Source organism: Apis cerana, linkage group LG3 (genome assembly GCF_029169275.1).
Source record: "Apis cerana isolate GH-2021 linkage group LG3, AcerK_1.0, whole genome shotgun sequence".
NCBI lineage: Eukaryota > Metazoa > Arthropoda > Insecta > Hymenoptera > Apidae > Apis > Apis cerana.
Window position 1 is genome coordinate 10,305,295 of NC_083854.1, and position 19,304 is coordinate 10,324,598.

Sequence of the window (19,304 nt, forward strand, 5' to 3'; positions counted from 1 at the left end):
TATTAAGTTCGATCAAGGACTAAGAATATCATCTATATAAGTATAAAGAAGATCGATATCAGCATGGCGGTAAAGGAGCGGCTCCATTCAGCGTGATTGGAAATGAAGATTATTATGGCTCAGATTTTATATTACATAACAGGAAAGTGCATTTCTATTGAAGTGCATTTTTCGTGTCGCTTAATAGCATCTTGAACGAGTATAAGAATAAAATAAAAAACACGACGTTAAGTTTGTTTTTACAAGTGAGAAAAGAAAACTTAGAAAAAAAAGGTTGAAATTACAACTGACAATTGAAACTGAAGTTCTCAACCCCGGTACATTGAAGCGTAAACAATCACCATGGCAAAGTACGAAGATATTGCATAACACTAGCCTTATCTAATTATAGCAGCGTAGAAAGTGCATCTTTAATTCAATGATAATGCTTTGTTTACTATTTCACGCTGCAAACTATACTGCTATTACACCTGATTCATTGGTTAATCTTTCGGCGGCATGTCCCTTTTTAAATCTTTAATTTTTGTTAAAGAGAATGCTGATTTTAAGTTGGTGTGAGTTTATAAATTATTAATTAAAAAATTTGTATACTTATATTTTTTTATAACACTTATAATAGTTTTATTTTCTTAATTAATGAATTTATAATTATTATTTTTCATTATTTGTTTAAAATAATATTTTTTTTATTTTAGATTACTTTGTAGTTTTTGAAAAATTATTACTATATATATATATGTGTGTGTGTATTGTAAATAATTGTTATCTATTTATAATTTTATTGTTTTACTTTTAGCATATTATAGTATAAAAATAGTGTAAATAAAACATATAAATATTTCTTTTATACTTGTTGAATGTAATGCACATAATATATAAAAAGATATGTATATATAAATATATATTGTTTTTTTAATTTTAAAAAACATGTTACATTTACATTCTTTATATTATTTCATTATTAATAAATTATAATTATATTTTTTTATTTAATGAAGATTAAATTTAAAAATTTTGCATACTAACAATGTATATTATAAATAAATAAAATAATGTATATAACTCTCATAAATATGAATAAATCATTATCTCAGCAATTTTTATTTAATTTTTATTAAACTTATTGCTTCTTCAAATATTAATATTCTTTTATTATATGTAGTACATAATACTTTTAAAAGATATATTCTAAACCTGTAATCTTATCTCTTTTATTTTGTTATCGGTTATTGGTGCAGCTAATCAGTAATTTTCTGTTCATAATTGTTTACTTCATAGACCTATTCATATATAGAATTAAAACAAGTTAGACATTAATATTATATCTATGATTTTATAAAAATGAAAATTGATAGAATTGATAAACAATTATATAGAACAGTTTTATCAATTATTTCAGAAGGGTAAGATATTTCATTTATAAAACAAAACCATTTTATTTATACTTAACATTTTATATTTACAACTTATATTACATAATTATACTATTACTTATATAAATTAATATAATATAAATAATAATAAATTGATTTTGATTTCTTTTTTTTTTTTTTAGAGAGATGATGATAGTATTTGTTTATGACACTATACGATGTTGTAAAGAAGATGATGATCCTGCAGAAGCAGTTATGTATTTTCATCCTGCATGGGTATCTCTTACCCAAAGGTTAGCTTTAGCAGGTCAATTAATGGCTATTAATCAATTTCTTTCAACTTCGTTTTCCAGTCCAAAATCAATTACATTACAAGGAGGAAAGTTTGTATTAAAGAAGTTTGGTCAATATATACTTGTAAGTATATTATTATTACATTTTTTCTTGAAATAATTATAATTAAACTAAATAAATTAAACTTATTTATAAAAATAATTTACAAAATAAAAAATGATTTAAAATAAATTTAGAAGAATTTAATTACATGATTTTAATTACAATATATAATTATTATAATGTGAAAATTATTATATAATATATATAATTTAACAATAATTATTTTTATTTCTAAATTCTTATAATTATAATAATTATAATATATTTTTAATGAATGAAATATAATTTTATTTATGCTTTAGTATTATTTATATTTATTATTTACAGGCAGTTGGAACTGATAGAAATATTCATGATTGGATTCTAGAAAGACGCGCGAACACATTAGAATCATTATTAAAATTCTTTCATTATGATTTAAATAAAATATTGGAATCGTTTAATAATGATAGGAATAAATTTACAGAAAAACTTTATCAAATGTTTGAAACATATTTGCCAATACTTCAATATAGTGCCAATCTTTTTTCCAATATTCCTATTATTAAACTTCCTAAGGTAATTAATATAAAAAATATATAATATTAATTTTAAAATTTTATATTATTATATTAAATTATATTAATATATTAATATTATTATATTAAATATTTATTGTTGATATAAATATAATAAATAAATTAGTATTATATTTTTTTAGAGTGCTAGTAACATATTTTTAGAAGCAATTCAAGTTTTACAATATTTTCAAGAAATTAATGGTATTATAGGTGGTGCACTCTTTTATAATAACAAGTAAGTTGAATACTAATGAATAAATTATATAAATAAATAAATATAATTATATATGAATAAATATTTCTTTAATAATTTATATATAATTGTATACATAAAATATAAATATTTTAGAGTAGTTGCGACTCAATTGAGTGCTGAATTGACCAAACAAATTGTTATAACTGATCCATATAGAATAAAGGTACATTAGACCTTATATTATTTAATTTTTATATAATATATAAAAAAATTTTTGAAATCAATTGTTTATTTTTTATTTTAAAATTTTTTTAGGCTCCCGCAGAAAGAATATCAACAGAATTTCATCTACCTGTTGGAGTACAGTTACTGCAAGTATATATAGAACAAAAACAATTTATAAAACTTACACAAGAAGCAAATAATGAACGATATTACAGTTCTTATTTAGATTCTGTCACTAAAAAAATATTACAAAGAAAGGTAAGTAATATTTAAAAACATAAAGTATTTATTAATTATCTAATAATGAATAATAATGATTATATTTTTAGAACATGTCTAAGAACAGTAAAGAACTTCCTTTGTCTGGAATGAAACGAGATACTTCTCGTATTTTTACTGTACCTGAAGAAGGAGAATTAGATTCATCACAATACAATGATAATAGTCATTATGTATCCTCTGTTCCATTAACAGCTTACAGTTCTCCAGTGAAACGTAAACAGGAAAGTAAAACAGACCGTCCTAAGTGTATAAATCCTTTAACTCCTAGCGTATGCTCTACGCCCTTAAGAGATATTAATAGAGTATTACATGGTAATGCTGTATTAATATGTAACACAAATGAAGATATAAATAATGAAATAGAGGAAGAAAAAAAAGAAATAGAGATAAATGTAGATGATATTCCAGATGTCGTTAAAGAAGCACTTAGATGTAAACGTTTAAATAAACTAAAAACCGTTACTCCAAAAGAAAAAATTTTTAAACGGAGAGAATTTAATAAGAAAAGTTTAAGTATGCATGATTTAGAATCGTCTAATTTGTGCTCTACTCGAATATCAGTAAGAACATATGGATTAGGATTGCCACAGTTAAAACAAAGTATATCTCCTGAAACTTCTCCTCAAAAAAAACCGTTATATAAAAAACAATTTCATACAATTACTGATCCTTGTTATCCTGTATTTCGATATGATGGATTACCAGCATCTCAATCTTTATACGAACAATACATATCTTCGCATTACGAAGAACTGAAGGATGATCGAAATAATACAATTAGTCGTAACGATTTTTTAACAAATTTGACTAATAATTGTAACGCAAAAAATATAATGAATAACTGTGATACTATAATCAATGATAATTTAGAAAAATCAAATAATTCCCACGATATAAAATTAGATAATAAAATAAAACAAGAAACTTATCGTAGATCGATGAGTCTTCCTTTAAAACCACTTAATATTACTGATAATGATGATAGACGAAAATCAGCATCAGAATGTGGTAATGTATATGATTTTCTTCAAAAAAAAAAATTGGATGGTCTACAATTAACTCCTCTTATGTCTAAACTTAGTTTACTTGCTGATGAAAGAACTAGTGGTTTTTGTAGTAGAGAAACAACTCCTAGCGAATTTCGCGATTTATCTGGCTTTTCAACAGCAACAAATCAAATGATCAAACAAAAATTGGAAGCAGTTAATAAAGAAACTGGTAGTGATGATGAAGATGAATTGGAAGAAGATTGGATAACTACTTCCAAGAATGATGTTTGTCTTGAAAAAACAGAATTATTTCTCTGTGGACATCATAATATGGTATTGGTATTGTTAATGGAAAATGGAACTGCTAATAATCCTGATCTTATACATTCTCTTGTAAATATATTTTATTTTCTTTAACATTTAATATATTAATTTTTAAATATATTAATTTTAATACATATTGATAATATATATTACAGTGGCAAACTTGCGTGAATACTTTAGGGAAACTTGAAATAAGATTGCAACAATGTTTAGAGCCTTTGCCATCAACTGAAAATAAGGAATTATATAGTATTTTAAGTATTGATCCTCATTGGGATACAGTAAACCGTTCTGGACTTTGGGGTGTTACTGAATTAGACATTGTTTCTTGTCTTCATGATAGATTTACACATGCCAGTAATCTTACAGATATCACTGTCAGGTAATTATTAAATACTTTAGTTTATTTAATTCATTCATTTTAATATAATTTTGCACATGTCAGTTTGCTTTTAGATTATTTTCTTGTTTATTCAAAGATATTATTATTAACAAAAATTAAAAAACAATGATAATATAATTTTAAAATATGCTTTATTTTTATATATTATATTAAATATCATAATATTTTATTATTACATAATACTTTATTTAAGTCTTCATTTATATATTAAACAATTTTTTTATGAAATATTAATATTTTGAAATATTTTATTAATTAATTAGAACGGAAGATACTGTTGTGTATGGTAATCAATGTGGAAATGTAGAAGTATTTTATCAACAAGCAATGGCTCCTAATACTTCTGGTGGACTTCCAACTCCTGCAGATTTAATGGGTATTGTGTCTCTTAAAGCAAAACGTAGACTAGAAAGAGACCACGGAATTGTATTACTATAAATCATAATTACATATAGATACTTTGATCATAATCTCATTCAAGATTGAATTATTTTATTTAATATTTTATTATATGGCATGCCAAATTAATGATGATGTACAAAATAGCATACATATTTTATTTGCATATAATAATAGATACATTTTTCTGATATTTTTGATAATTAATATTATTCTCTTTATCTTGTTACATGTAATGCAAAGACAAATGAGAATGAAATATTTTATTTAAGTAACATAATAATAATTAAATTCTTATTAATTATAACAATTTTTTAATAATCATATATAAATATTATATATACATTTTAATGTATATATATTTAGTATTATATTTATTTAATACGTCCACAATCTTATTAATTAATTCAAATTTTCATATCTCTTTTCAAGATGATTAAGAATGATTAAACATTTCATTAATTTAATCGAAAAATACTTTTATGATAAATAGAGTATTACATATTGATAGAAAAAAATATTACCAAATTTTCTACACATATTTTTCTAATAAATATTACATTGATTAATAATAATTTAAGAATTGGCTGTAATCAAAGGATTTTTATATCATTCATATATATATACTGACCATACATAATAAAACATTGCTATTTTTATGATTATAAATAATATATTTTAATATGAAATATCAAATATTTCATTAAAAGCATTTGTCCAATTCACTCATTCACATATTCAATAAATTTATCATTAATTTTATCATAAAAATAAATTTTTTTTATTTTATTAAATAAAATTATTAAATTAGTAAGTAAATTCACGCAATAAAATTATATATAAATTATATAAAGTTTTATATCATAAATATAAATGTAGTAGAAATATACACTTTATATACTTATATATACTTAGAATATATACTTTAAAAAATAAAAATTTTTATCATGTATGGTTTCAAAACTAGATAAAAATTTTTTAGAAATACAATACAATTTTAAAAGCATGTTTAGATAGCTTTTCCAAGTCTAAGCTTTTAATGTCTTAGATAGAATATAAAAAATTCTGATATTGTATTGTACTATATCCAAATTAAGTGATATTTAATATTAAATATAATTTATTCATCTATTTAAAATGATGTTATTATAGATAAAGATTTTTATTACAATTAAGAATAAGTAATTAATTGTTCTTTTCTTAACTTTTTAACGCTTCAGTGTTGTATAAACTTATATTGTATGTATTATAAACATATAATTAGTTCTTTGTATATAAATATAAAAAGCGTTTGTTTATTTATACAATTTATAAATAATATAATTTTTAAATTTAGTATAAATAAATTAAACTAACAACATTATTAAAAAATGTATAATATACTAATATGTTAACAAAAATATTATAAATAATGAATGTAATTCTTTAATCATAAAAGAAGTTATAAAAACTTAATAATGATTAATTATTAATATCTAATTATTTTTTATCAATATCTAATAATATTTATTAAATATGTAAAAATTAAATTCTTTTTATTATAATAACATCTTTATAAATATATTTATAAATTTATGTAATTTATTTTTTAATTATAATTGTAATTTATAAATTAAATTAGAAATTTATATTAAAAAAATTATGATTTTGAATGAAAATTTTGTGTATATATAAAATTTTTAATCACATATTTACATATTATTATTAGTTCATATTTATTATTTATATATTATTTATTATAATATTTTATTATTTATAATAATATTATTATTTATAATAATATACATTACATAAATTTTAATACATATCTCTTAAATGTAATTACAATAATTTTATCTAGTCATTATTATATATTTGAAAGCTATTAATATTTTAAATTATTTTTAATAATATACATATTAGTTTAAATACAATTTATTACGATTTTAATATATAAAATTCTTTAATTTAAATCTAATTCAAACTAATTATATCCAATTATAATTAACTACATAATTATAGTTATATATAATGTTTACAAATAACATAAAATATTTATACAGTAAAACATGAATAACAAAATATTGTAATGTCATCAGAATATATCTTAATCAAATAAAAGTTATGATTATAATAAGTAATATTTGAATTTCATTGATTTTTAAATTTTTATTAATAATATACAATAAAATAATTGGAATATTTAAGTACTTTTAGATTATATGTGTATATTTTAATTTTTTAATATTTTAAAACAAAATTTATTTACAATTTCGAAAGATATAATAAAAAATATTAAAATATTAAATATTATTAATTATGATATTATTTTAAATGAAAGTAAATTTAAAGTTATATAAGTTTGTTATAGATATTGATTATGTATCCTGAAATTATTCTATCATTTTTTTCTATTAATTTTTTTCTAGGCAATAAATAAAAATGAATCGAGGCGAGCCTCCTAGTTCTGCCGGTTTATTAACTTGTCTGTATCATGCATTTAACACGTTCTATCTGCTCATTTATATTAAACAGAATTTTTAAATTAAAATTTACATTGTTGACGCACAACTAGTCAAGTTTTATTATCATATAAAATGGCGAGCCTCCGTGGAAAATTTTTATAAAAAAGATCGAGACATTTTAAATCTTTATTATTGAAAAATTTTTTTCTGAAAAACTATTTCTTGAATATTTAATATTACAATGTTATTAATAAATATTTTATTGTGGTTTTACTGTATTAAATATATATGTTAATATACTTAATATGTAAAAGAAAAAATTGAATTTAATTTTTTAAACAAAAAAATTAATATACTAATAATTTATATTATTTTTTTATTAAATACAATGATTTATATTTTATATAAATATAAAATCTTAATATGTGAAATATAAAACAATAAAAAGAAAATAATATTTATTTACAATAGTGATTATTATAATATATTTAATTTATTAATTGTGAAATATATAAAAAATATTGAAATATAATATTTCGTAATTATACTTTTTCAAAAATTTAAGAATTATATTTTTTAAAAAATTTTTATAAAATATTAAATAATATTTATTTATTTCTTTAGTTTATTTCTTATTATCTTTATAATAAATTAAATAATGTAAATGAAAATTAAAAACAAACAAAAATTTTTTTAAAAAATAAATTATATATATTTATTTTTAAAAAAATGTTATTGAAAGAAATGATTTTAAAAATTCCGGACTAGCCCATCATGGAAATATCGAATGATCATAATAATCTTGAAAAACCTGTTCATTAACGATGATATTATACGATTGATTTATATTTCACAATTTCTAAAAGAATGCGAAACAAATAAGCCTCCGAGATCAACCAATCAACGATTAGAATATCGATCGCTGACTTTGACGCGCTTATATTTAAGCAAGACGCACTTGTGATTAAGAACTATTAAAAAAAATCAGTAACTACCTCGCTCTAACTCTTTCGAAGTATTAAAAATGGTATGAATGTTATTTATTAATTTGTAATAAAAGAATAAAATTTTATAAAAATAATGAATCGTTATATTACATTTAATCAATATTATTATTAATAGTATTATAATAATAAATTGATAATGTAAATTTTTATTATTTTTTTTTAGACTACATATACAGATAAAGGACCGAAGGTAATTATAACAGGAATATTTTAAATGAAAAAATAATGTATTATTAATGTATAATTCATTTTCAGCCTTTAGGTGGGAAATTTATATCTTTCGATCATCTTAAATTTTGGGTTGGAAATGCAAAACAGGTAATTGCAAATACCATATATTATTAAACAAAATATTTTCATTGAATAATTCATTGAATTAATAAAATCATGGAATTTATAAAATAAATAATTGTTCAGGATTAATATTTTTTATTATAATATATATATTATAAAATACTTTCATATTAAGATATTTTCAATTTTGTTATATATTTTTACACAAAAAAAAATAAATTATTAACATTTAAATATAAATCATTAATTAAAATTTGTTAAGATAATTAATGCTTTATTCAATTAATTGTTAAAATATAGATATTAATCTAAAATCATAGATAAATTATATTATATATTTCGAACATATTTATTATGAATAACTTTATTTATTATTTTAATTAAATGATTGAATATAATTATGATATTTAAAATGGTATTATAAATTTATTTTTAAATTCATTTGTTATTTAGGCAGCTAGTTATTATTGCAATAGATTGGGTTTTGAACCGTTAGGTTACCGTGGTTTAGAAACTGGTTCTAGGCGCGTGGCATCACATGTCATTAAACAAAATCAGGTAAACTTGCTAAACAAATGTTTATTAACTTTCATAAAATAATATTTTATAAATTAATATAAATAATTATATAATATAATTTTTTATTCTGAAAAATTCATTTGATTTAAAAAATTATTATGAGATATGAATTATTGTCTTTAGAAATATTAATTATATAAATTTTCTATTTTATTGAAATAAAAATGAATTTTTTAGATAATGTATATAATTATAAATAATGTTTATAATTATTTTATATTATTAAAAAAATAAATATTTTTCATTTATAGATTATTTTTATTTTTGAATCAGCCTATGAACCTGATAATGAAGAAATGGGAAGTTATCTTTCTCGACATGGAGATGGTGTTCGTGATATTGCTTTCAATGTTGAGAATATAGATATCATTGTAAAAGTAAGTTAAAAATCATAAATTTTTTTGAATACGAAATGAAAAATCAATTTTTTTTAGATCGCAAAAGAAAGAGGAGCCGTAATAGTAAAAGACATATGGGAAGAAAACGATAAATATGGTACTGTAAAATTTGCTACTATAAAAACTGTAAGTAAATACATAATATCATGAAATAAAAATAATATTTCAATAAAATTATTTATTTTTTTATTAGTACGGAAACACATATCATACACTAATAGATCGATCGAAATATAAAGGATTTTTTTTGCCAGGATTTCAAAAATTATCAGAAGATATATTTTCAAAAAATTTGTATGTAATTTAATTTAAATCCAATCACATTATTCTTTGATAATATTTTATAATATTTAATAATTATAAAATATATTAATAACATGAAATATTTAATAACTATTCTTCTATTATTTAGACCAAAAGTAGGATTAAATTTTGTGGATCACGTTGTTGGTAATCAACCTGATAAACAAATGGAACTAGTAGCAAAATGGTATAAACAACAACAAATTAAAAATTTAAGAAAACGATATAATCTATACATATTGTATTTACTACATAAAATTTTTATTATACCATTATAGGTATGAACGATGTTTGCAATTTCATCGATTTTGGTCAGTAGATGATACTCAATTGCATACAGAATATTCAGCTCTGCGTTCTATCGTAATGACGAATTGGGAGGAAACTGTGAAAATGCCTATAAACGAACCTGCTCCTGGCAAAAAACGTTCGCAAATTCAAGAATACGTTGAATATTATGGAGGAGCAGGAGTGCAACATATTGCTCTTAATACAAACGATATAATTACAGCTGTAAATTATATTCTTAATAATAAATTTGCATAAAATTTTATTTTAAAATAGAAAACTTTTGTTATTCTACAGATAGAAAACTTGCGAGCTCGAGGAATGGAATTCTTGGATGTTCCAGATACTTATTATGATATGTTAAGAAATCGTTTGAAAACTAATGGTATAAAAATTTTAGAAGATCTTAATATACTTCAGGTATAATATTAAATGTTAAATACAAAATCATAAAATAAATTTAGTAAAGATTTGTTAATATTTATTTTTAATTATATTTTCAGAAATTAAAAATTTTAATTGATTATGATGAAAATGGCTATCTTTTACAAATATTTACCAAAAATATGCAAGATCGACCAACTCTTTTCATAGAAATTATTCAAAGACATAATCATAATGTAGGTATTAATATAATTATTAAAATTCAGATAACAATAAAAATTATAATTATTTTTGTTCCAGGGATTTGGAGCTGGAAATTTCCAAGCACTCTTTGAAGCTATTGAAATGGAACAAGCTAAACGTGGCAATTTATAAAAATATAATTTATATAATTGAAATAAAATATAATTATGTATATAAATTTCTTTCTAGAAATTTTAAATTTTAAATATATTTTAAATTTTTATTAAATTAAAATGTTTTTAAAATAGAAACTACCATTGTATTAATTTTATGTGTTGTATTTAATGGCCAATATTTGTTTTACAAAAATACACACAGTATGAGGAGATAAAATATGTAACAATACAATTTGAAGCTTAATAATTAACCATTAAAATCAAACATTATATCGTGCTGTATTAAATTGTAATATTATATTATAAACATATAATTAACAACAGGTGTCTTAAAAAAAGAGAAAAGCAAGAAAATTATTAAACTGTATTTATTTTTAATGCTCTCTTTTTGTTTCATGGCCAAGATATAAGCAAATGTTTTTCATATAAAAATTGCAATATCTAGAAAGAATGGAATAATATGTGATGACAAAGGATATTAAGGAAAAAGTAGCTCACTTATTTTAATCTGTGGAGTCCATAGCTCAGATACCTGTCTGCTATATTAACTGTGATAAACTTGCAGACATTTCTCTTCATACACTATCATGAATGCCAAGACGAAAGATGTCATGTTGACAGAAAAACGAATTCCCCAGTGGCTTCAACACAAAGATCTGTGAGAAGGCATGTGGTGGATCTTCATCTGCCTACAATAAATTAGAGATATATTACTTATAACATATGTTATAATAATATAAATATGTTTAAAAATTATATACTTTTTTTGTTATTTATATATTTTGCATAAATTTTAGTAAATATTAATATAAAATATTAATATAAAATCAAATTTATTGTATATAAAAATTTATTATGTATTTAAACTTATTATATTGGTATTATTAATATTATAATTATTAAAATAATTAATTAGATTACATAATTATTAAAATAATTAATAATTTTACTATTAATCATGCAAAAAATACATAATATTTCAAGAATAATAAAAATAAAAAAGATATATAATATAAAGATAAACTTACCATACAATAAAATTTTATATAAAAAAATTATTTTATATTTTTCCTTACAGTAATATAAATATTCTATTATATTTTCATAAATAATTTTAAATATTAATTATTATAAAATTTCTAGTTAATTATTATAAAATTTATTAATTATTATAAAATTTCTAATTACATTAAAAAGTATATATAATAATTATATTATATAAAAATATAAACTTAAATTTATTTTTATTTTTTTATATTCATATATTATTTACTATTATATAATATTATATAATTTTAAAATTATTTTTATAGATAAAATAAATTAATCATAATGATTAATCTTAATATGAATTATTATTAAATAATAAGTCATTAAATTTTTATTTAAATATTAATAATAATAATTTACTTAAATAATAATTTATTTTTTAAATATAGAAAAAATAAATTTTATTCCTATCAGTTCAGCAATTTAAAGTTTTCTCTTTATTATCATTTTTACTAGATAATTTATCAAAATATAATTAATTAAATAGTACATGCAAATATTGAATTAATAAAATTAAGAAATTTTATTAAATTTAAATATAATATAATAATAAACTTTAAAATGCAGTAAATATTTCCATTATATTACAAAATTACTTTAAGTTTCCATGTTTGTCAAATTATTATATAATAATATTAGTAAGTGCAAAAATTATTTTTTTTAAATCTTAAATTACAGCAAACATAAAAGCAATATTGCAAATAATATATAATAAAATTAGAATTAATAATAAAAAAGCATATTGACAAACATTAAGCAGCTTTAGACACTAAGAATTAGTATCAAGCTTGCCTGTACCATGATACGAAGATCAATGGAATAGTAATACCTGACGCCTAAACCGTGTTATGCAGAGCAAGTCTGAAGATGTCATGCTGCACGTAAAAGCTGGTACCAATTGGCTTCAGGACAAATGTCTGGATGTATGCATGGGGCTGATCCTCATCAGTCTGCCCAATCATCAACAATCACTGACTGAATTTTCTTATTTCATCTTCTTTGCGGAGGTATATAGAGAGATTGTTGCTGGACATTAGTCATAGCTCAATCTCTATCTTCATATGGCAGCACAAAAAATGTAAGGCAGTACAGTACACATTTGTGTAACATGTCCAGCCAATAAAATACAATATGTGGACGAATAAAAACAAATGCAATCAAAGAATTTAAAAAGAAAATATCAGGCCAAATGTATTTTTATTTTTGAAAGCGTATTATATTATATATTAAATAAGAATAGTAAAAAAAATTAAATTACTGAACTAATTGGAATAAAATCTGCACATATTGAATTATAAAATTCTTTTATGTATAATATTTACTATTCACATATATAAATATTATACTACTCATATTAAAATTTTTATATTTATATTATAATTATATTATAAAAAAAGTTATTTTCTTTACCTGCAACCTTCCTAAAACATTAATGAGTACGCCACCATCAAACATTGGTTGTGAATCAATAGCAGTTATTATCCGATTTATTTTTTGAAATGTTAAACTCTGAAAATTAAAAATTAATAATAAAATAATCAATATAATAAAAAATATTAAAAATACTATATTTATTTTTCTTGTATTTTATATAATCTTTTTATAAACAACATAATTATTTAATATAATACATTTATATTTATTTAATATTTAATAGTACAATTATTTATATAAAATATATTAGAAAAAATAATATTTATAATATATTAATATAATAAAATTATATGTATATATATTTCTTCCATAAAATACTTACAGTTAGTTTTTCCATGATTTTAATAGCACCTTGTATTTGCAAACCCTCAAATGTCATGAAAGATGACTCGGTCTATGAATATAACAATCAAATAAATATAATATAAAAAATATAATTATAAATATTTACGTTAATAAAAACTTACATTATACATATTTATTAAATTTGGTCTTTGAGCAGGATCGTCAAACATCGCATAATACTGTTGTACGAAACCCTTTCCGATAACTTCATATTGGGGGTTTAATGCCATTACGCTAACTTATTGTGTTCACAATTACTACACGATACTAACAATATCAGTCTTTCCAAGTGATTCAATCCGTTGACAAATTGTATTTAAAAAAAGTTCTACGATAAGAGTAAAATAATGCCTATTAACATCCCTCGTGCAAGATACAAGCGAGCAGGAAGCTACTTATGTCCACCAATCATTTCGATGTATCGAGAAAATCATCGGAATTATTCTCGAACTCTCGAAAAGTTTAGATATTTGGCAACGATTGTATATACTCGTTTTCGCACAAACAATACCGTTTCTGATTCGTGATTGCTTTTGATTTGGAAATATGCAAATCTACTTCGTTGATTTTTAAAAATTAATTAATTCATATAAAAAATAAATAAAGATATTTGTATTATTTTAGACAAAATTGATTTAAACAAAAATTTTTTATTAAAAAATAATTTTATTGAATGTCATTTAAATCGCAACTTAGGATTGGTTATCATTAAATATTACCGGATGTAATAATACGACATCTGTAGGTTGAATTTTGAATATTGAACGGATAAGCAATTGAAAGTTAGGTTAACTTCCTTTTTTTCGGTGTGAAAAATCGTGAGGTGTGTAGTGTTTGACATTGCAGAAACTAATCCAAAAACATCGGGAAATAGAAAAATAATTTATTTGTATATATAATGTTGATCTTAATATTGTTTATTCCGATATTTTTGGAATAGCAATGATTTTCCCAATTTTACAATTTTAATAATAAGTTCGTGTAAGAGAATATATTGATATATACTTTTAAAATTTTGTTTATATTAAATTAAAAATAAAATAATTATTTAAATTTTAAGAATATTAAAAAATAAAAATTTTAAGAATATTAATTTTGTGTAAATTTGTTTTTTTATTTTTTAGTATTTGTGATAAAGAAGAAGTTATGTGATGTGTTTACAATTATGATTTAATCTATGTTAAACAAAAAAAAATTAATAATATAATATAAATTATTATATATAAGTTTCATAATAAAACATTTATATTATAATTTTTAAATTAATTTTTTATTTTCTTGTCATATCTAGACATATTTTCAAGATGGTGAAGATTATGAAAACAGGAAAAGTAGTATTGGTCCTTAGTGGCCGATATGCTGGAAGAAAAGCTATCATTATGCGTAACTATGATGATGGAACTACAGAAAAACAATATGGACATGCAATGGTAGCTGGTATTGACCGATATCCACGTAAAGTACACAAAAGAATGGGTAAAGCAAAGATTCACAAACGTTCTAAAATCAAACCATTTGTGAAAGTAAGTTTTATAAATTATTATTGAAAATTAAAAAAATTAATAATTATTTAATATCTTTAAACTTTTCTTATTAATTGTTAATGTAATTTTTTTTTTGATTATATTAAATGTTTTTTGTTAAGTTATATTTTGATATATTAATATATTTATTGTAAATATAATTTAAATATATACAATTATAGGTATTAAATTATAATCATTTGATGCCAACAAGATATACTGTAGATTTACATTGGGATAAAGTAACACCTAAAGATCTTAAAGATCCAATGAAACGCAAGAAGATACGATTCCAAACTCGTGTTAAATTTGAAGAAAAGTATATATATTTATAATAATTTTTTATCATATTATATTTTATAAATAAACAATATATATATAATTATTTATTTTTAGGTACAAATCTGGTAAAAACAAATGGTTCTTCCAAAAATTACGGTTTTAATTAAATTTAAATAAATATAAAATTTACAAATATTTTAAATGTAATAATTCTCATTTATTCTCCTACTCCAGAATGAAAAAACAAATTTTTATGTTTTTATATATATACTTGAAAAAAGCATGATTCTAATTTATTTTTAATTTATAATGTATACATTAATGAATTAGCTATCTTACTACGAGAATACAAAGATACTTAATTTATATTATTTAAAATATTTTTAAAAAATAATTTAAAAAATTCTGATAAAAATATTTTAAGAATATAACATATGATGGTGTATATTAAATGAATAATTTAAAAATACATTTAAAAAATATATATTAGTAAATAACATAATTTAATAAATATATGATAAAAAAATTGAAACATTATAACGAAAATTCATTCATATTTTTATAAATTATCACTTATTAAGTTTTTTAATACGTTCATCTAATGATTCTATGTTATTTTTTATAATTTCTAAATTTGATGCAAAGCTTTCTTGAACTCCTTTTAAAAGAGATTTATTACTCTCCAAATCAGATGTTATTTGTGATTGTAATTCTTCTAAACGTGTTAAAGATTTGTTGAATGTAGCAGCTAAAAAAAAATATAAACAATATGAAAAAATAATATATATTTTAAAATAAAAAATATAAAGTTTTTCTCATATTTAGATACATACCTTGTTGGTGAATGGTATTTAAAGCCAACATTCGATTTACAGTTTGTGGTAAAATTTGTGACATAGTTTCTGTCTGTTTCATGATATCATACATTTCTGAAATCTAGAAATAAAATTTGATTTTAATAAATTTTATTAAATTTCTAATTTCAAAATTTTACATAAATTATTTAATTATTCAAAGAAAAAATAACTTACTTTTTGTTCTTGTTCTGAATCTAATGTTAATGCAGTTTTTTTCTGTGCAATATTATCCATCCTATGAATTAGTGTAGCTAATCGACTTTCAATTATATCTAATTGATAAGTATCTAGTAATGCAGCTTTTGCTCCTAATTCTTGAAGAGCTTCCATTACTCCTTGACTTTTGAGATTCTATAAAAAAATTTATTGTTTATATAACATTAAATTAATTATTATAATTATATAAAAAATAATCACATTATATACCTGTGAAAATTTGGAAAGTTTATCACTAGTTGTTCCAATGATACTTTCTAAATTGCAAAGCCTTTGTTCAAGTAATGCAATTCTTGCTGCTTCTTGCATTCTTGCTTTTTCTGGAAGATACATCATCTGATATTTGAGTACACCAGGTTCTGTTTTATTAGTTTTATCATCTTTTATATTTTGCACTTTTGAATCAGTATCAGAAGTAAGAATACTAGTTTGCTTGAATGCTTCTATTTGTGATATCAATTGTCTAAAACATTCATTAATGAAAAAAAAATTTTCATTCTATATTCCATTATATTCCATTATATTATAACATAAACTTACTTCATTCTTGTGCCTTGTGGATCAGACAGAGTAGCAACAAGATCAGCTCCAAGGCATTCTTCTAATTTTAAGGAATCTAATTGTTTTTCTAGAAGTTGTACTTGAGAAATCACACCAGCAACAGATTTTACTTCATCTTCTCCCATTTTTTCCTATTTCATAAAAGTGAAATATATACATATTTTTTATTAAATAAAATAATAAATTAAATAAATAAATTATAAATGAATAAAAACAAATAAATTAAATACTTTTAAATCATTCACTTCTTCATATAATTCTTTAATTTCACATTGTAAACGTTGATATTTTTGAATAAGGGTTTCTTTTTCTCCTTCTCCAGGTAATTCCCAATCTCCAAATCTAAAATTTATATCTTTCAATATATATAATTTTTTTTATATTTATTTATCAAAAAAAATTTACTTATAGCCAGTTCTTGGTTTGAGTGATACTCGATCTGAAAAATCAACTCCTTTGCTAATAACATGTTTATTTTTAAATTTATTAAATGCTTCTGTGGCACTAATATGTAACTTTTCTATAGAATCTGTTTCATCCTAAAAATATAAATATTCATACAATTAAATAATGTAACATATAATAAATATATTATAAATAATTTTCATATACACACAATACATATAATGTTATACCTCAGGATAAAGTTGAAATTGTTCTGATTCTGGTAAATCAGTAGTTTCATAAACATCAACTTGATCATATGCCTATACATACAATAAAAATATCAAAATATTATGTACATTCAACACAAATTCTAGAATATTGAATAAAATTATACCAAGTCTTTATTTCGTTTTTATTGAAATTTTATATTTGATATAAAAAATTTTGTATTAAATTATATATATTTGTATTATTGTATTAAATTATATATATATATGTATAATATAATGATAATAATATATATAATAAAGTTACATCAATATAATTTTGACATTATATGAAATACTTACAATCCCAGGTAAATCAGCATATTTAGGATCAGCCATTTTTCGCGATTAAATTAAAAAAAGTTACTAACGTTTAAATTATTTTATTTATCCAAAAAATTTAATCTTTTAATAATAATTTAAAATAAAATAATATTAATATAAAGTACCAAGATTTCGTTCGAATATATCGTAAATTGTCACTGAACACTTTACATATATTTTACGTTCATACGACTTGCACGATATCTTCTAGCATGTATCAGCACTATACGAAAAAGTGGTAATTTTAAATAATGAAATATATATTTTTTCTATTTCTTTTATCCTAAAAATAAATAAATATCATAATAATAATAAAATTAAAATAAATATTAAATTTTTAATAAATTTAATCGCTATTATTATAATATTATATTTATAATATGATATTTTAAAAATTAAACTATAAAAATATCGTAAGAAAATAAAAATATATAGTATATTGTAATTTTATTTTAATAATATATATTGCTTTTAATATTGTATATTAATTAAATTTATAAGGTTATTAAAATAATATAATTTCATATATAAATTTATTATATTTTATATATTTGATTACAATATTTTATTTTGTTTAATTTTAAATAGTATTTAAAGTTATTTATTATAAAAATGTAAATAATTGATCATATTTTATAATTGATTTAATTAAAATTTCTCTATCTTATATGATGATAATTTTGTTCAATGTTCAAAAATATATAAAAAGTACAAATTTTGTAATATAAAAAGTACAAATCGTTATTTTATAATTTACAATAAAACAATTAAAACTTATTCACTAAATAATATATATTTATTGTCATTTAAAAATGTAATAATTTAAATATTTTAGAATATTCTATTTTGTGAAATT

At 20.2% G+C, this 19,304-nt stretch overlaps 5 protein-coding genes across 13 annotated transcripts; 3 read left to right on the forward strand and 2 right to left on the reverse strand.

Moving 5' to 3' along the window:
• Nucleotides 1-5,338, forward strand: LOC107998067 (uncharacterized). Of its 3 annotated transcripts, none has more exons than XM_062072818.1 (9): nucleotides 1-554; nucleotides 1,556-1,790; nucleotides 2,097-2,327; nucleotides 2,470-2,564; nucleotides 2,679-2,748; nucleotides 2,841-3,008; nucleotides 3,080-4,414; nucleotides 4,501-4,727; nucleotides 5,012-5,338. In XM_062072818.1, the coding sequence occupies exons 1-9, from the start codon at nucleotides 499-501 to the stop codon at nucleotides 5,184-5,186; spliced, it is 2,592 nt and encodes an 863-aa protein (XP_061928802.1). In that variant the 5' UTR covers nucleotides 1-498; the 3' UTR covers nucleotides 5,187-5,338. The 3 variants fall into 3 exon arrangements, with proteins under 3 accessions (XP_061928802.1, XP_061928803.1, XP_061928801.1); XM_062072819.1 differs by having other exon boundaries at nucleotides 1-350; XM_062072817.1 differs by lacking the exon at nucleotides 1-554 and adding an exon at nucleotides 1,247-1,403.
• Nucleotides 5,339-8,322: 2,984 nt separating this feature from the next.
• Nucleotides 8,323-11,338, forward strand: LOC107998246 (4-hydroxyphenylpyruvate dioxygenase). 4 transcript variants are annotated; one of them, XM_062072826.1, is made up of 12 exons: nucleotides 8,333-8,618; nucleotides 8,762-8,788; nucleotides 8,854-8,916; nucleotides 9,346-9,450; nucleotides 9,723-9,848; nucleotides 9,906-9,995; nucleotides 10,063-10,163; nucleotides 10,282-10,359; nucleotides 10,451-10,685; nucleotides 10,737-10,880; nucleotides 10,964-11,080; nucleotides 11,145-11,338. In XM_062072826.1, the coding sequence occupies exons 1-12, from the start codon at nucleotides 8,616-8,618 to the stop codon at nucleotides 11,217-11,219; spliced, it is 1,164 nt and encodes a 387-aa protein (XP_061928810.1). In that variant the 5' UTR covers nucleotides 8,333-8,615; the 3' UTR covers nucleotides 11,220-11,338. The 4 variants fall into 4 exon arrangements, with proteins under 4 accessions (XP_061928808.1, XP_061928810.1, XP_061928809.1 ...); XM_062072827.1 differs by having other exon boundaries at nucleotides 8,345-8,618; nucleotides 10,758-10,880; XM_062072824.1 differs by having other exon boundaries at nucleotides 8,323-8,618; nucleotides 10,964-11,338.
• A 218-nt stretch (nucleotides 11,339-11,556) lies between these two features.
• Nucleotides 11,557-14,491, reverse strand: LOC107998247 (probable nuclear transport factor 2). Of its 2 annotated transcripts, none has more exons than XM_062072829.1 (4): nucleotides 14,155-14,491; nucleotides 14,010-14,081; nucleotides 13,664-13,762; nucleotides 11,557-13,203 (listed from the first exon to the last, which is right to left on the reverse strand). In XM_062072829.1, the coding sequence occupies exons 1-4, from the start codon at nucleotides 14,260-14,262 to the stop codon at nucleotides 13,090-13,092; spliced, it is 393 nt and encodes a 130-aa protein (XP_061928813.1). In that variant the 5' UTR covers nucleotides 14,263-14,491; the 3' UTR covers nucleotides 11,557-13,089. The 2 variants fall into 2 exon arrangements, with proteins under 2 accessions (XP_061928813.1, XP_016912924.1); XM_017057435.3 differs by having other exon boundaries at nucleotides 11,557-11,892; nucleotides 14,155-14,368.
• Nucleotides 14,492-14,715: 224 nt separating this feature from the next.
• Nucleotides 14,716-16,032, forward strand: LOC107998252 (large ribosomal subunit protein eL27). Of its 2 annotated transcripts, none has more exons than XM_017057443.3 (4): nucleotides 14,716-14,855; nucleotides 15,324-15,555; nucleotides 15,738-15,874; nucleotides 15,952-16,032. In XM_017057443.3, exons 2-4 carry the CDS (start codon nucleotides 15,337-15,339, stop codon nucleotides 15,998-16,000), a joined length of 405 nt encoding a protein of 134 aa, XP_016912932.1. In that variant the 5' UTR covers nucleotides 14,716-14,855; nucleotides 15,324-15,336; the 3' UTR covers nucleotides 16,001-16,032. The 2 variants fall into 2 exon arrangements, with proteins under 2 accessions (XP_016912932.1, XP_016912933.1); XM_017057444.2 differs by having other exon boundaries at nucleotides 14,800-15,013.
• A 272-nt stretch (nucleotides 16,033-16,304) lies between these two features.
• Nucleotides 16,305-18,667, reverse strand: LOC107998251 (dynactin subunit 2). Of its 2 annotated transcripts, XM_017057442.3 has the most exons (9): nucleotides 18,428-18,667; nucleotides 18,107-18,178; nucleotides 17,877-18,010; nucleotides 17,702-17,813; nucleotides 17,451-17,602; nucleotides 17,121-17,373; nucleotides 16,869-17,045; nucleotides 16,671-16,773; nucleotides 16,305-16,585 (listed from the first exon to the last, which is right to left on the reverse strand). In XM_017057442.3, exons 1-9 carry the CDS (start codon nucleotides 18,461-18,463, stop codon nucleotides 16,407-16,409), a joined length of 1,218 nt encoding a protein of 405 aa, XP_016912931.1. In that variant the 5' UTR covers nucleotides 18,464-18,667; the 3' UTR covers nucleotides 16,305-16,406. The 2 variants fall into 2 exon arrangements, with proteins under 2 accessions (XP_016912931.1, XP_061928807.1); XM_062072823.1 differs by lacking the exon at nucleotides 18,428-18,667 and having other exon boundaries at nucleotides 17,702-17,826.
• Nucleotides 18,668-19,304: the final 637 nt, after the last annotated feature.

Bases quoted from the DNA above. Each gene is read 5' to 3' on its own strand.
- LOC107998246 (XM_062072824.1), top strand. The intron at 9,996-10,062 runs GTAAGTAAATAC...TTTTTTTATTAG, and splicing joins AATTTGCTACTATAAAAACT to TACGGAAACACATATCATAC. The intron at 10,164-10,281 runs GTATGTAATTTA...TCTATTATTTAG, and splicing joins GATATATTTTCAAAAAATTT to ACCAAAAGTAGGATTAAATT.
- LOC107998067 (XM_062072817.1), top strand. From the start codon at position 1,342: ATGAAAATTGATAGAATTGATAAACAATTATATAGAACAGTTTTATCA. The intron at 1,791-2,096 runs GTAAGTATATTA...TATTATTTACAG, and splicing joins AGTTTGGTCAATATATACTT to GCAGTTGGAACTGATAGAAA. The intron at 2,328-2,469 runs GTAATTAATATA...ATATTTTTTTAG, and splicing joins CTATTATTAAACTTCCTAAG to AGTGCTAGTAACATATTTTT.
- LOC107998251 (XM_017057442.3), bottom strand. From the start codon at position 18,463: ATGGCTGATCCTAAATATGCTGATTTACCTGGGATT. The intron at 18,179-18,427 runs GTAAGTATTTCA...TTGTATGTATAG, and splicing joins ATGCTGATTTACCTGGGATT to GCATATGATCAAGTTGATGT. The intron at 18,011-18,106 runs GTATAACATTAT...TTATATTTTTAG, and splicing joins AATTTCAACTTTATCCTGAG to GATGAAACAGATTCTATAGA.
- LOC107998252 (XM_017057443.3), top strand. From the start codon at position 15,337: ATGGTGAAGATTATGAAAACAGGAAAAGTAGTATTGGTCCTTAGTGGC. The intron at 15,556-15,737 runs GTAAGTTTTATA...ATACAATTATAG, and splicing joins AAATCAAACCATTTGTGAAA to GTATTAAATTATAATCATTT. The intron at 15,875-15,951 runs GTATATATATTT...ATTTATTTTTAG, and splicing joins CGTGTTAAATTTGAAGAAAA to GTACAAATCTGGTAAAAACA.
- LOC107998247 (XM_062072829.1), bottom strand. From the start codon at position 14,262: ATGGCATTAAACCCCCAATATGAAGTTATCGGAAAGGGTTTCGTACAA. The intron at 13,763-14,009 runs GTAAGTATTTTA...TTTAATTTTCAG, and splicing joins AAATCATGGAAAAACTAACT to AGTTTAACATTTCAAAAAAT. The intron at 13,204-13,663 runs GTAAAGAAAATA...ATGATTGGGCAG, and splicing joins ATGTTTTAGGAAGGTTGCAG to ACTGATGAGGATCAGCCCCA.